Raw genomic sequence first — 16,211 nt, 5'->3', positions numbered from 1 at the left:
AAACGAGGCCGGAAGAGATGCACTTTTTAATTTCTGTATTGATGTAATAAAAAGAATAAAAATAATAAATAGTGACATGTAATGATGAGTCATGCCATTCAGAGCAAGTGACTGCAATCATATAAGATAGGATAAGTATATGCTCAGAATATCAGTCCTATGCGACATTTCTTTTACCACGGAAAAAAAACTCGACTACAAATCGCAGTCCTCAGTTCCCAATGAATACGACAAAATATTCATCAGAATCATCACCGCCTTGCGCTACAAAGAATTTTCCAGGGTTTATTGTTGCTAAAGTGCCATTGTCTCAGCTGGCTCTCAGTGGACTGGCTACATTCTGCATAACTACGTTCAATTATAGTATATGTACTATAATTTTGGTCCACGTACTATAATTATACGATATAACACAGGTATAGTGCGCCCAAACTACTATAATTTTGAATACCGGAAAAAATATGTAAAACGTACTAAAATTTTGATATTTCCGTGCGATAAATTGATGCAAATACTAGAATTTTGCAATATAAGATTTGGAGAAGTTCAAAAAAATTACTGGAAAAACGTAAAAAAACTTTGGCTTAAAATAAAATCTCTTGAATTCTTCGGTAAGCATTTTTGGTTGGAAGAGGTACCGTTTTTTTTTTTTTCTGAGAAACAAAAACCTATGTACACATTTTCAACAGAATATGACGACGCGTACTATATTTTTACCTCAAATACTATAATTTTGGAGGCTCTGTACTATAATTCCACTTTGAAAAGATGGCAGCACTGATATCTATGGTCAAATCCATAGACTACCTGTGATAATATTGTTATCTGTCAACTAACTGTCAAATCGACGTTCCACTTCAAACTGAAACCTGGGCGACTTATGTTATTATTTGATTAAACAGTCCATTTTCAGCATTCTTGGATATATATTTTTTTCTAAATTTAACCTAAAGGCTTGATTGCTTGGTTTAATATGGCCAATTCTTCACTTAAATATAAAATTTACAAGCCTTGCCGACTCTGTCTCGACCCAAAGGTGGAGACATTTGATCTATTTGACAATTCCGTTAATTCTGAACGTCTAGAGATCATTACAGCAATCGAGAAGATTTTTTCATTTACGGTATGTGAATTAGATAGTTTACGACCAGTGATTCTCAACCTTTTTTATATGGCGGAACCCTTGAAGCATTTTGTAAAATCTCGCAGAACCTCTACCCTGGTTCAGAAAGGAAAATGACAATATATACCTAAAAAGGTCACCTCTTCTTCATATGCAAAATAATTAGGCGACAGATTGAATAACTAATAACAAAAATTGGACACCAACATGGCATCTACTCTGAAAAGTTATATTAGTCAAATCCCTCCACTAATTTGGCACCCTGTTAAAATTTGCCAGCCCGAAGCAACGTATGGGAAATTTACTGTTTTTTATTAATTATTATGTAGGCAACTATGAATTTGGTAATGTTAATTAATTTTAAAAGAGTATTCCATCTAGTAATTGCATTGACATACTTCCACATCGTCCAAAACTAATGGGATTATCAAAAAAAAGCAATAAGCAATTCTTCACTTTTGTTTCAGATTACACCAACAGAGAGGTTGACATCTATATGTGCAAAGTGTATGCAGTTGACGAAAAAATTCTCTGATTTTTTTACTTTAGTAATAACAGCACAAACTTTTTTGTCCAGTTATGCGGCTGATTATAAGGGAACATTCACTTACCGACCGCCAATTATAGAACACTCTGACAATTTCAAAGAGGTTTGTTCTTTTAATATAACAGTATTCAAAACCACAGACCACGACCTCTCTTAGCCACATACAGATAGATGTAGTTAGTATTTTGTGAATGAGATTATTGTCTTCTAATCTCAAAGAGCAAGCGGGCATGATAGTATATTTGATTCCATGTTTGGAGAAACCGTGTGCTCAAGCTTAGCCCTTCCCACTAATTAGAATTTTTTTTAGGAATCAGTTGATTTTGTAAAAATTAAATTGGAAGATGTACTTACCTACTGAAAAAAAGTTTAATATTCCTTGTAAAAAGGGTCTGTTAATATAACCTCCACTTCATGGCCAATATGAACATGGTAATTTACTTTGTTTTTGTCTATATTTTTAAGGTTCAATGTTTTTTTCAGACAATTTCTGAAGATGGGGTGATATATAATATACAAGCATTTCCAATCTCAATTGATGTGAAAGAAGAATCATTGAACCAAAGTCAATCAGAAACTGATCTTGCGGATAACTTGGAGGAAGATATTTTAAATAATTCAGCTGTGGACGAACAAATCGATGTAAAGTTAGAATTTTGTGAAGAAAAAATTGGCACTTTTATGGATGACTCTTTAAAGTCAGATCAATTGAATGTCGAAATCGTAGATAATTTGATTTTAAAAAAAGATTCTGATGACATAAACAACCATGAAATATTGTCAACAAGTCAAGATACGTCTATTGCGAATCTTGAAGAACCTATTCAAATTTTTCTGAGAGAGAGTAATGATTTGACTGCCGTGACCAATGAATCGGAGGATAGTGAGCAAGGAGATTCTGATGAGCGAGAGGTGACAATGTTTGCGGAGCCTGTCAAATTGTTTGAGAACGGGACTCTCATAGTGACGGGAGATAAACTTGATTATATTATCAGTAAATTTCATAAATTTCAATGTCAACTTTGTCTTCATAAGCCAGAATTCAAGCGTTTATTTGACGTAAGTAATCAGAACCTAATCTATTTCACATATTGTTTTTTTGCATATTTAAGACTATCATAGGGTTTCACCTCTAATAGTGTATTAGTTTATGTCAATAAATGGTGTGAAATAATAGAAGACGTGCTGTGACATTTTTCATGGTATTTTGCATACATTATAATTTTATCTAAACAATTTTTTTGTGCATATCAAAAAATAATAGGTGTTGATAATTAGGTATTTAAAATGTACGCTGATAACGTAGAAGTAAAGAAAGTATACCGATAATCGCTTTCATTTCTAAGAAATGGTCCCCCAAATCTACATATTTCTTCTACAACAATGTTAAATAAACCTCGCAATGGCCGAGCGGGTTACGCGTCAGCATTATAATGTCGTGAGTTCCAGATTTGAATCCTGGGTCTGGCAAATACACATACAGTGAAAGCCCCATTCTACGGTTTTCAAAAAACCTGATCAAAATTTTTTTTTTTAAATAATCAAAACTTGGAAAAGTACTCAGAAAGCTGTTTATAATACAGATTATCGCAATCTATTGAATGTATTAAAGTATTTTAATTTAGTGTACATGTAGAATAATGTGGGCCTCTGCTGTGATTTTTTTGTGACGCTAGGATATCATTTAAAATTTAACTGATTTATGGAGCCTGTACACGTGCATGGATTTACTTGCACACACAGTGAGTATTTTAAATTATCGCGACAATAACCATTTACATGGGAAAGTGCTGACTGTCTCTTCAATCTCATTCTTCAAGAGTAAGCAAGACGTGATGTTGTCATTTTATGGTACTTGACAGGTCGTAAAAATCGGTTAATCCCAAAATGAGTCGTTGTATGCGCGGTGTAGTTGGTTTTTTTTCGGCAGGTTTGCTACTATCGTTCTACTGCGCAGGCGCAGATATCGAACAAATCCAACTGTCGTGTGAAAATTCAGAAGCTTCCGAACTTTTTTGATTCATGCATGCAATCTTGCTTGCAGGATAATACATATTTACACATGCATTTTCTTGTTATGGTCGCAATAATACGTACAGTCAAATCCATGCACGTGTAAACGGGGTATTAAGATAACATGTATGTATGTAACAATATCATGTACTTTTATTTCATTAACAGATGTTTAAACATTATGAAACAGAGCATGGTACCAAAGGCTACATCACGTGCTGTGATAAGCGGTTTCACTCTCGCTCAAACTTTATATACCATATTGCGCGACATATGCAAAGTGATGCTTTTAGGTAATGTACTGTGATAGACTATGTTTGATAATTTTTTGAACATGACAATCTCTACATTTTCATAGATTATCTACATAAGAACAATTTCAGGTGTAATATTTGTAAGAGAGATTTCACTCGAAGAGCTGGATTGAGAGCACATTTACTAAGACATTTGCCAGAATCTGAGAGGCCTTATAAATGCAATCAATGCGACAGAAGGTAAGCATGAGGCCAGTATTAGTCAAATATCTTTTATGAAAAGTATTTAACAGTATAATAGTTTATAATCTATATTTTATAGAATACAGTCGGTCCTTGACTTACATACGTAATTGGTTCCTGAAAATGTGTACAAATATTGAATGTACGAAAGTAGAGCAATGTAAAATGGGTATGATAAAATAGGGTCAATGGGCATGATAAAGTTAACGAGGCGTATTGCAATCAGGTGTTCTGTTTATAAACTTGTCAAGAGATAGTTGAATACCACCCTTTTTTTTCTTGATAAAGACTTTATAAATACTTGCTGTGTTTATAATTATAATTATTGTGAATGCATGAAAGCGCACAGTTTTTGCATTATTAACAAAAATCTAAATTTTAAGAAATGTACGAAAGTAAAACGTATGAAAGCCGAGGGCCGCTTTTGTCTTTTATTAGGAAACATTTTATAAAACCATGACATTACCTTTCATCGAAGATTACTCTATGGCAGTCCTGGGCAAACTTTTTGGATGAAGGGCCACATTAGGAATACAAAAGGAACATCGGGCCGCAAGTAAAATACCATTTTTAGACATACATTATTTATTATAAAGGAATTTCAACATAAAAAAATAAAAGATTCTCTAATAACCAACAATTAATGAGAAGCAAGAATGTAACATTATTGCAAGTAGAGTGCTTTGAAAATACACTACAAGTTCTCACCGAAGATATAGAGAGAGGTGAATTACTTCACTTCAAGAATTTAAAACATTATCGTGACGAAAAAAGCACTTGTTTTGATGCAATTTATTTCAGCAGCGTATTAAGAAAAATGAACAACAGTTTTGGTGAATGTTTTCACCAGTTCAGAGCAAATAAGACTGCAGTAGCTTTTATCGTACGTCCTCTCAAAATAAATGTGAATGAACTTGGTTCACTCCAGATGCAGTAAATTAATTTAAAAAGCAGTGAACTGCAAACAAAGCAACAAATTCACAGATCTGACCAGCCACTTGAAAGAACTCGAAAGAGAGAAATCCAATTTGATTTCTCAACACACGTAGACAGCTATAAACTAACTGCCTAAAATAGAAACAATAATATTTGATACATGAAATAGTTTACCTGAAACATATGACGCGTTAAAAAAAACTAGCTTTTGGTATTGTCACAATCTTTGGTTCTGCATATTGATACCAAGAAGAATGAGGACTCACATGTATACTGGCAGGATTCTTCATAAGCATTACTTCGATTGGGAGTGTGGACATCACGGGATATAATTTTTATAAAACACAACTTTGATTTGACAGATTCTCCGCGGAGACGTTTAATTACATTAAATAGTACAAGTTAGGAATACAAGGGTTCAGCATGTCTGAGATAAAGTAACGTTTAATCGACAGAGGTTACGCAAAGCATGTCTGTGGCCAGCGGGCCCACGGCGTCCAACTAGACAACACTTCACTTTGCATTCATTTTCACATGGACGTGTTTACACATTATTTAATCTCGCGGGCACTTAGTTATTTATTATAATATTTATTGATAATTAAAAATTGGTTTAGTAATTGGCTAGAAACACGGTTTATTATGCGATTATACGGCTGACGCCGCACGCCGGCGTGACACTTATTTTTGGTAATCCCTTCATTGTAGGTAGATTTGAACTGTCTGCAAAACTATTTTGCAAAGGGGGCTTCACCCCTCGCGCCGCGGGGTGGGAGGAAGTTACTTGACAAACATTCGAACGAATTACGGTATTTTTTTCTTCGGAGTGAGCGACCATCAATGCCCTTGGTTGCAGGCAGGTACTTTCCTTTGTCACCGTGGGTACCCGAGATTCGCATCGTCGTTTTGAAAGATAATGTTGGTAATATTGTTCGTAAGGTAGGGCTGTGCAACCTTTTAGTTGGGGAGGTGTTTCGATATTGATGTTAAATTCCTGATACGGCATTCGAAACGTTTTTCTGGGGAAGGGTCGTATTTGGTAATAATATATATGTGAACAAACATTCTAATCTATCAATCAAATAAAAAATAAACTTAGAAGCAGAATAACGGAGGTAAATTTACAATCATGTATTCAATTAAAAATAAGTGGCTATTTGCCAGATATAGTAAAGCTATCAAAAGCGATGCATGGACGCCGTTCTAATTAATTTTTTTAATGAAAAATTGTGAACTTTCCCCCCCCCCCCCTAAAATCCATACCCATATACATATTGTGACTTGCTGTGACAAGCTTTCTCTGAACAGTTTTAAAACCCTGTGACCGCACCAAAAAAAATTGTTTAGTTTGTACAGGACAAAAAAACATGACACATTCATGTAGTACCTCCACGTTAAGATTTTTACATACGAGAGTAACATACTTTTTCATTTTTCATATCCCTTTTACGTTATATATCAGCTGGTTTTATTGTAGGTACTGTAGCATTTGTGAAAAACTTTCACCTCTAAAAATAAAACAGTATGAATTTAGAAATTTGTGATAAAAAGAATTATATCTTATCTGTTGACAATTTGTTTTTCATCTCATTTTCTTTAGATATTCTTCCAATAACTCGCTGATACTCCATAAAGACACACACCTTCCAGTTGAACAGAGACGCTACTACAAGAGTTTGCAGGATAAATTGTAAGATATTATGCAGTACATAATATATTCATATGCTAAACAAATAGTTTGCTGGCACTAAACGACTACTGGGACGCCCTAAAACCCGCTGGATTGACTAACTTATAAGTTCTACGCATGTACATGACAGCAAAGAATTTGGGGCTGAGAAGAGTCTAGTATACTAGGGAAGGCTTTCATCTGGCAGTAATATTATGAAAGCCGGAACATAATAAATGCATAATATGTCTATTGTTTTACTCTAAACATGTAATAAGATTTAGACATCATAGTATAGAGCAGTTGGGATGAATTTACTGCTTGTATGGAAATGAAGGATTAACGGCATAAGTGAATTATGGAATTTTAAAGAGCATAGACTTGTGAAAGTGGGAAATCGACTCTGATTTAGTGAAAAATCTTTTTAAAAAAGTTGAAGCTAGTCCATTAACAATCCTCGTTTGTTGTTGAAAAAGACTGAAATATTTTCCAGTAAGCAATAGACATTGGAGATAGTATGTTTTACTTTTTTATCTACATATTCAGTTATGTTTCAAGCATATAGACTTGTAACTAAATATTACACTTCAGGTGATAAATTGTAATTTTCATGTGCCCACATTTCAGACTCGCAAAAGATTTGGAATCTGAGCAATCTGGCAAAGATTTTTTATGTCCAAAGTGCGGGCATGGCTTTATAACAGAAGGTGGTTTGAAACATCATCTATACACTCATGATCAAGACGGACAGAACAGTGTTCAATGTAAGCAGTGCGGAATTATGTAAGTTCATTTAATTTATATTTCAATATATCTCACAATTTACATTGCCATGCAATGTTAAGCCGGCTACAAACGCAACTGCATACTTCGCACCGTGAGTGTAAAACCAAGACATGTGCAAATTTTTCAATTTCGAGATTAAATGCGAAACTACTGCAAAAGTCATGAACTTAATAATGTAAAAGTGAAGTAACTGAAAGAACATGCAATATAATGTAGATATAAACCAAATATTATGGTTTTTTTAAGAAACTCTATTTGTCCTAACAAAATGAAGACTTCAAACCCTAATGTCTCCAAAATATATTTTTTGCACATGTCTTGGTTTTACATTCACGGTGCGATTTGAGCAATTTTTATGCACAAGTATACAAATGAGCGTATGATGATATTTGTCTTGATGTTTTTTGATTGTATGAGTAACATGAAAATGTTTGAATTTCTATAAGTAGTACTTTATACTTGCGCAGGTATAAGCCGGCTCGCACATCTAAACTTGTCTCGTCTGCAACATGTCGAATACATCGATGTGACATGATCGTTATTCACAAAACACACGTTACCAAATGGAGCTTCGCAGATTAGTGGAATGCGATATTTTAGTTTGAAAAAAACATCTGATGTTGCTAGCAACAAATTGCACGCAACTCGCACTGCAGGTCGCTCACCATCAGTATTGTAGTTGCCCCTGTGCAAACCGTTACAAATCAGCCATTTTAATCCAAACGTCACCGGTTGCCGTATCTCCTACAAATGACAGATGAGCGCACAAATATTTACTTTGTCCAAGAGATTGAATTATAATTATACAAAGAGAGACCACTTCAGAAGATTTTTGCGCTCGATACATAATAATCGCTGTTTCAGCGTCTGATGGCATTTTTGTTTGGCGTTTCATTTTTTTGACGACTTTGACGTTTCGATAGGTTGCAATCGTCACTGTCGCTAGGCTTATGTGTGTAGCTGGCTATGCAACATGAATGCGACATTTCTACAAGGTTTGATTTATGGCTATGTCGCAGAAGGGACGAGTTTAGATGTGCGAGCCGGCTAACTAACATGTGTACCAGAAATATTTGCAAGTCTCACATTTTCCGATGAAGGTTCAAGCATAAACTGACATTGTTCATATGTGCCCGTCATGTTTACTTATGGAAAAAAGTTGTTCCAAGTATGCAGTTACGTTTATAGCCAGCATAATATAATTTATTTATTTATAAACAGCGCATGGACCTATGAAACATTACAAAATATTATCAATGGCATTCTATTCCCTACTTGTGTTGAAAAGCGTCATGTGAGACACTGTAGCAAAGTTTTATCTTACGTCTTGTGTGAATCAGTGTGTATATTTTTCATTTTATGTATTAAGTAGGATTTCATTATTAAAATATATAATGAAAACAAGATTTTAGAACTCTAATCTTATAAAGGTACCAGAAGATGGGTTTGTATCCTGAACTATATAACTGTCAACATCAACATTTCGAAAATTGTAGAATTAACAAAAACCTTGTGTTGAAGCGATTGTACATAATAGAGTTCTGCACGTAAACCCCAGTTTAATTAATATAATAACTATATTACTTTTTCTCTCCTGGTAGTTTGAAAACGCCGGCAAATTTGAGAGCCCATCAAAAAATACACAATGGAAAGCGCTTTCAATGCAATGAGTGCAGTTTCGTCACATGCGTCAAAGGTAGATTACCAACACACATGAAAATAAAACACACTGATGTCAAGCCACATGAGTGCAAATTTTGTGACAAAAGGTTCAAAGTGAAGTCATGCCTAAATGTATGTACCTACTCAATTATTACATAGATTATGTTTTAGTCAGAGAACATTTTTCAGAGATAATTATAATCGTAAGTGTATTTATTATACTTCATCTGAAAAAATGTGTAGCCACCAGCAGTAGTGATAAGCAGTCTAATGCGCCAGCTACACGCTCATGCTTTACTGCGAGCTTACCTGCGCAAACCGGATTATTTCAGGAAGTCCATGTGTATGGACGGGAAAACTGTAGTTCGCGCAAACCGAAAAGCGCTGTAAAAGTGTGTATTTTTTACAAGCTATACGGCACAGGCAAGTTGATGCAGTCTAACCTGCGCAGGCATGCATACAGTACATGTGTACAGACCGCATTTGCGGCATGGCAGGCGAGGTGGACTGCCTCCCCCAAGGGGCGGCACACTTACCGCTTTTTTTCCAGACGTATTCTGCAGGCACTAAACTAGAAGACTCCAACCTTCGCACTTGATTAGCCAGTTCCTCACCGGCCATGGCAACTTCGCCGCCAGACTCCACGAGTTTGGCTTGATAGTAGATGGGCCGGGTTGTACCTGCGGGCATGACCACCAAGATGTTGAACACATCCTCTGGGATTGCCCGCTTATGGAATTCGAACGAGTGGAGCTGTTTGCAAGGGTCCGTCCTCACACGGGCCCAATTGGTCATGGAGATCTGGTAGCAACCGAGGCCAACTTTGCGGCATTTGAGAAATTTGCAGCGTCGTATGGGGAGCGGGATAGTCCCGCTGTAGACTCATCCATTTCAATTCGTGACACTCAGTATGTGGGTACACAAAGCGCTTAACGTCAGCGGACAGCAGAGCCAGTCCAAAAAACAAACATTTTCTTTCTTAACTTTCTTCTTTAAGCACTACGGTGCATGGTTGCAGCATCAGTCCCGTGCGGCTCCGTCTCGGGACGGAATGAGAACTTAAAATCACTTCTTTCAGACACGTTTAAAGCGTCATAGAAAGCGGCCGTGCATATCCACGGTTGTGCATATATGACGGGTGGTGGTGGGCACTTTAACGTAGTACATGTGTACAAATATGAGAAATTGAAAGCATTTAAAAAAAAAAATCTGTACTATTTACAGACAATCTCATTGATGATCTATGTTACCTCTAAGCACTCTAAGGTGTGCAGGGGCAGACTTGTAAATTTTTACCGAACCAGTACACACAGAAGTTTTGTAGAAAACTGTGCCTGTGGCTAACCACAATCCAATCCTAAGATGATCATATGGCCGTCCACAGAGTGGATATTGTCAACAGGAACAGATTTTTGTTTTTTACGACAAATGGATGTTAGCCACTTGCTCAACCTATTAGATTCTCTGGATCCAAACACACACTGAAAGACAACATGTGAATTTGTCAGACCCGGGATCCACGACATTATAGGCCTGACCTGTATTTACTCAGTCATCGTGAATGTGTTTCTATAATCTGTCAGTTTTTTTATTTTATCTAACAATATAAAATCAGTTTAATACAACAACACTTTTAACAGTGATATCTAAAGAAATTAATAATCAGCAGATGTGCTCAAATCCAATTAATTTGTTAACCCTTTGAACCATAAGCTCCTCAACTTACTAGCATAGACTCTGGGCTCCTGAATTAATTTTCGACCAATCTGAAAAACTACTTTTTTTCATTTTTCACATGACAACTTGTTTTCAAAGGCAGTAAGGTGTCCCTGGGGATAAACGGGAACCGTTTATTAAAGTTTGTTTTTAAACCATCAAACAATGATGTCACACTGGTATCAGGAACATCTTATTTCAATGGATAGCCAGTGATTTCCTCTCTCACACCACTATAGTGCCCAAGAAATAATGTCATGCACAAGATCGTCTGTCTAATCCATTACTATTAACTAACTGATTGCTATACAGGCATGTATGGTAATGTCAGTAGATCGTGATGTTGGTAAAACAGCCGACAGGGTTCAAAGGGTCTCTCAAAATCATATTTTTTCTCATTTTAAAGAGATTGTTTCAGTACCTAGATTATGTATTATAAGATGTATTTATTTTTATTAAACCTCTTTTCTTATTTAGGCACACTTGGCCCAGCATACCGGAGAAAAGAAATATTCTTGCACGTACTGCCCGAGAACCTTTGTATCGTCAGGAAATCGTTGTACACATCAAAAGAAAATGCACACAGAACTTTATGCAAGAGATATAAAGAAGAAACAGGAAGAAAAACTTAAAAATGTAAGTATTTAAAGAATCAATGTAATGTATCAGTTTTTGATTGACATTTCCGGCCAGCTTTCAAAATTCCATTCAAAATCTCAACAGGTTATTTTCACAATAAAACATGATTTTAAAAATAAATGACAGAACTGGATTTTTGGGCCCGTGGGTTGGACACACCTTTTACAATCTTGAATAATTAATTAGCCATGTCAAAAAGTAATGTATGTACATAGTTAGTTAAATACTATTTTACCATAACTTTAATTTTGTAGGATTTATTATAAACAATATTACTGGGTACTGGAAAATCACTTGTGCTCCTAATCTTACCCTTACTATGTTAATAAATCCTGTTCCATTCTGTGCTATCACCCTATTACTATACGAGTTTCACTATATTATAATGCACAGCAGCACCTCAGATAGCGTAATTATTAGCAATAGTCTCCGTGAGTCAAACATGGATTGATAACTTAAGGATAAGAGCACTCTTCCGAATTATGTGAGTTTAAATTGCACTATGCTCGACTTTTTAAGTAGGATTTCTTCGATTAGGTTAGTTATTTTTTTATGTTTTCTATAGTTAGACCATATCCAGTATCACAATTTCAGAGACTGTTTGGTCCATTTTGAGGGATACAACTACTACTCACTTTTTATTTAAATTAGGTAGGTATGTATGTAGTTAATTTTTTTTATTCGTTTATTTGTTTTATTTTAATATTCCATTTGAACCAAGCACAATAAGTATCAGATAGGCCTTGTCCACATGGCGCGTGTCTCGTCGCGAGTGCATGTGGACACCTCAATGAGGTCATCTGTACCTCGACCGCGCGCGACAGTCGTCACGGCGCGAGTGCGTGTGGACGGCTCAATGTCACATGTACCTGGAATGCGTCAAAGAGTACGAGTCAAAACCCGCCATGTGGACAAGGCCATAGTTAGAACATTATTTAATAAAAAACTATGTGCAGTCCTACAAACATATCTAAAGAACGGTCAAAAATGGAACTACGAACTACCATATGGACGCGATATTGGAAACGTCATTCGAATGTCAGATTCTGTCCAGTTGCGAGTCTTGATTGGGTAATTTTCGACTGTGGCTCTCCCATCCATTCTTTAGATAAGTTTGTAGGTCTGTGGTTTGTAGTGTGTAGCATTTTTCTCATACAAGTTATGTAGCTTTAAGAAAATATTTATCAATACTTAATGTTCTTCTCCAGATGAATTCAAGAAATAAGGAATCCGCTATGGAAACTCCGGTGGATACACAATATGTACACGAGGAAATAAAAAAATTTAATTTCTGAAAAACCATTCACTTCTACTAAGGAGTAGGGCAGGAAAAATAAATAGACGAGATAAATCTCGGGGCTCTATCAAATGAAAGCTTGGCGAACTTGAAACTGAGGAAATTCAACAAGTGATTTTCTTGAATTACATAATTATATGTAGATTATGTGCCTTCCTATGATCTCAACAATTACGATCTGCCTATATCGACTGACTTCTCCAAATAATAAAAATGGCCCTTAAAGCCTTCATAGTTTACAGATTTCTATAGCCGAGGGCACTACCTATTGAAGGAGACAAAATCTCGAGATGGGATGTAAACATCAAGTAGAAAATGGATGATGGCCGCGTGGCTTCAGCATCGGCCTATTGCGTCATGGATCCCAGGTTTGAATCCTGGGTTTGTGTATGAGTCAGAGTATGGACCTAATAGGTTGAGCAAGTGACTGACATCCATTTCTCGTATAAAACAAAATCTGTTAATACAAACCTCCACTCTTTAGAGACCCATATGATCTTATTAGGATCGGACATGGTCGCAAAAAAAATAAAAGATTGAAGATTTAATCTTGTGTATTGGCATGACCTAGGAAGATGGAATAAGATTGGTGAGCAACTGGAAAGTTCTTGGAAACATCGCACGGTATCTGTATGCTCCAACTAAGGGAGTGGACATGGATAATTATGATAATATATTATGTAGGTAATTGAATGAAAACTCCGCGAATTAGATTTATATTCATGAGTATAATAAAGTGAAATAAAAAAAATATTTACATATTTATTATTTAAAAACTAAATGGCTTGCTTTTAGAATGGCTAATGACATATGAAACTAATATTTACAATAAATTAACAGTTCATTTTTGTGTTCATGTACATATATGAATAATTCTTACTTGATACCTAATATTTCATTGTCCTACCTAAAACCAAGCCTGAGAGTTGATAGCTTTATTAATTATTATTGTTAGTTAATTTAATATCACTTTTTTACTAGCGTTTTGATCGGCAATCTTCTTGAGATATTCTCTTGCTAGTTCATGGACATGTTCTTCATCCTCTTTCAGATGGTCGGTGGATTCTGTTCTTTCAATGTTCTTCTGAAAAGAAAAAGAAAATAATAGCCCTGGTAGGTACATCAACAATATTCACAACCAGTTGTATAATGAATGCCCAAACTAAATGCAATATTTAAATTTATTATTTTCCATCTGTCAATACTGTCAAAATTTATATTTTCCATAATATGGACATGTTATATATATATATATACCTATACATATAACTAAACATTACTACTACCAATATAAATCTGAATATTTAAAAAAGTAATAAAGATGGGGAGTTTATTAATGTCGGCTCTACACCAGGCGACCTGTGGAAGAAACATCTGAAGAAATGTGCAAGAAAGTTTTATGTTTAGCAGTCAGAGAGCTAAATGTTTCTCGAACAGCTAAAATAATGGGCATCTTCGGCAGGTAATTTGGAAAATAATTAGTGAATATTAGATATGTCCGAGGTGTGAGATGTGTCCCGTGAATGCTGAAAATGTGTTAGGACAGGATGGAGCTGCTGAGTTAAAAAAATATATTTTCAAACAATAAGTGGGCCTGGTTTTTAGAACAATATTTTATTTCCAAAAGGGTTAATGCCATTGCAAGAGTAGTGGCCGAAGTACTTTTAACTTTCAGTGGACTATAATTATTATAATAAGTCCTCGACTTACGTGATTATTTCATTGTGAAGATTTTTGTGTTCGAAAAATCACAAAAGTCAAGAAAGAATTAAAAATCGTGCAATTTTTTAAAGGATAGGTGAAAATAAAATGGACCTACATAAGTACATACATTTAAGAAGACAATCCTCTAATCCTCGTAGAACCTCAATTTTATTATTATTAAATTTAATTAATTATGCAACGTTATACCGTCATATTGCTTCTTAGTATGGCTACCAAATATAAACACAACATAGTTAAACATATTTTCTACTAAATTAACCCGGCACCTGCCTCAAAAATCGTATGACGCACCATAACTACGCATGAATTTCATTATCGTCTTTGTTCTATACTAAAAAAAGCAATAAAAAATATGTCACAGCTCCAGTCGAGAACCCAAAGCCATTAAGATAATTTCGACACACTAAAAAACCGTAATAAATCAGTTATAATATCAGAAACACTCGAACAAACGAATGCTATCCAAATTTGAAAGAACTTACCGCAAGTCGCCATTTTGTAGCAACTAGTTAGAGCTCTGCACGGTGTGTAATATTTCGACACTTGTGCATACGTTCCCACGAATCGAGCGTTACTAATTTTCAAGTGCATATCGATAAATCACATATTAATGTCTTCGGGTTGAGTCGTAAACAAATATAAAGGGGACCCTTTTAATATATTTAAACTACACAAACACTTCACTTATTGAATATTATTGATAAATTAACACGAACTCACATATTAAAAAAAAAAACAAATACAATAATAAACCTATTTTCAAATTCTTTAGATGTGTGATATATTTTAAAGCAAGGTGACAGACATAACGCAACATCACACGTTGGGCACATATAGCGAGAGTTTTGTTTTTTTCGGATTTTTTTTAGAATTCCCGCATACGAAACATCTTCTTCTAGGCTTATCGGTATTTTGTGTCGGTAAAATGTATTCTGGCAAATGTCCCGTTGCACTTTTGGGCAATAATCGTACGGGATTATCGCTAGTTGACGCTGTCGGCTTAGGCAGGGGTGCATTTGAAATTCTCACACAATATTTGTCCACTAGTTGTTTTATTACACAGAGTTGAAAATCGCCCAATGTTTTTTTGTCAGATTTAATAAATTTATATAAATAAAAAGCATTTAATAAATATAAGTCGATCATGTGGAATGCGACCTTTTTATACCACTTGATCGATTTTCTCATACACGACAAGTTGCTAAGCATCATGTCGGACTTATCTACCGTACCCATATTTTTGTTATAATCTATAACACATTTTGGTTTTTCAATGTTTTCGCCAGTTCTATAGTTCACTTTTCCCGTTGGTCCAAATGATGCATCGTGGAGGGTGGATAGCATGTGAACATCCCTCCTATCGTGCCATTTCAGAGCCAAAAGTGGACTATTGTACTTAGCCTCGGTATCTCCCTTTTTCAGTTTGCTGAACACTGGCATATCTTTACGATTTTTTCTCACTGTACCGCAAGCATTCGTTTTGTGAGAGTGAAGGTATTTAAAGAGCGCCGGACTCGAATACCAGTTATCACACCATAAGGTGTGACCTTTCCCGATATAGTCTTTCATTAGCGTTGTCACTACCGCACCGGAAATACCGA

At 35.4% G+C, this 16,211-nt stretch overlaps 2 protein-coding genes across 5 annotated transcripts in view; one reads left to right on the top strand and one right to left on the bottom strand.

Annotated features, from left to right (window-relative positions):
- Positions 1-792: 792 nt before the first annotated feature.
- On the top strand, positions 793-13,638 carry LOC147072449 (uncharacterized). 3 transcript variants are annotated; one of them, XM_085947446.1, is made up of 10 exons: positions 793-1,123; positions 1,591-1,773; positions 2,154-2,729; positions 3,852-3,976; positions 4,067-4,177; positions 6,717-6,806; positions 7,413-7,568; positions 9,173-9,365; positions 11,427-11,585; positions 12,797-13,638. In XM_085947446.1, exons 1-10 carry the CDS (start codon positions 974-976, stop codon positions 12,881-12,883), a joined length of 1,830 nt encoding a protein of 609 aa, XP_085803572.1. In that variant the 5' UTR covers positions 793-973; the 3' UTR covers positions 12,884-13,638. The 3 variants fall into 3 exon arrangements, with proteins under 3 accessions (XP_085803572.1, XP_085803573.1, XP_085803574.1); XM_085947447.1 differs by lacking the exon at positions 4,067-4,177 and having other exon boundaries at positions 802-1,123; XM_085947448.1 differs by lacking the exon at positions 3,852-3,976 and having other exon boundaries at positions 806-1,123; positions 4,056-4,177.
- The window catches only part of LOC147072448 (uncharacterized), a 19,064-nt gene continuing 16,449 nt past the window's right edge, over positions 13,597-16,211 (bottom strand). Inside the window, exon 10 of one of the 2 annotated variants that reach the window (XM_085947444.1) lies at positions 13,597-13,969. In XM_085947444.1, the coding sequence (XP_085803570.1) occupies positions 13,841-13,969 (129 nt within the window). In that variant the 3' untranslated portion in view covers positions 13,597-13,840. The remainder of the gene's footprint in view (positions 13,970-16,211) is intronic. The other variant, XM_085947445.1, reaches the window with a different exon arrangement.

This window comes from Rhyacophila brunnea, unplaced genomic scaffold (assembly GCF_057557595.1).
Source record: "Rhyacophila brunnea isolate RB1 unplaced genomic scaffold, BYU_Rbru_1.0 scaffold_2, whole genome shotgun sequence".
Lineage (NCBI taxonomy): Eukaryota > Metazoa > Arthropoda > Insecta > Trichoptera > Rhyacophilidae > Rhyacophila > Rhyacophila brunnea.
The sequence above is the reverse complement of the archived record's forward strand: the minus strand, read 5'-3'. Positions and strand labels throughout refer to the sequence as shown.

Bases quoted from the DNA above. Each gene is read 5' to 3' on its own strand.
- LOC147072449 (XM_085947446.1), top strand. From the start codon at position 974: ATGGCCAATTCTTCACTTAAATATAAAATTTACAAGCCTTGCCGACTC. The intron at 2,730-3,851 runs GTAAGTAATCAG...TTTCATTAACAG, and splicing joins AATTCAAGCGTTTATTTGAC to ATGTTTAAACATTATGAAAC. The intron at 6,807-7,412 runs GTAAGATATTAT...CCCACATTTCAG, and splicing joins AAGAGTTTGCAGGATAAATT to ACTCGCAAAAGATTTGGAAT.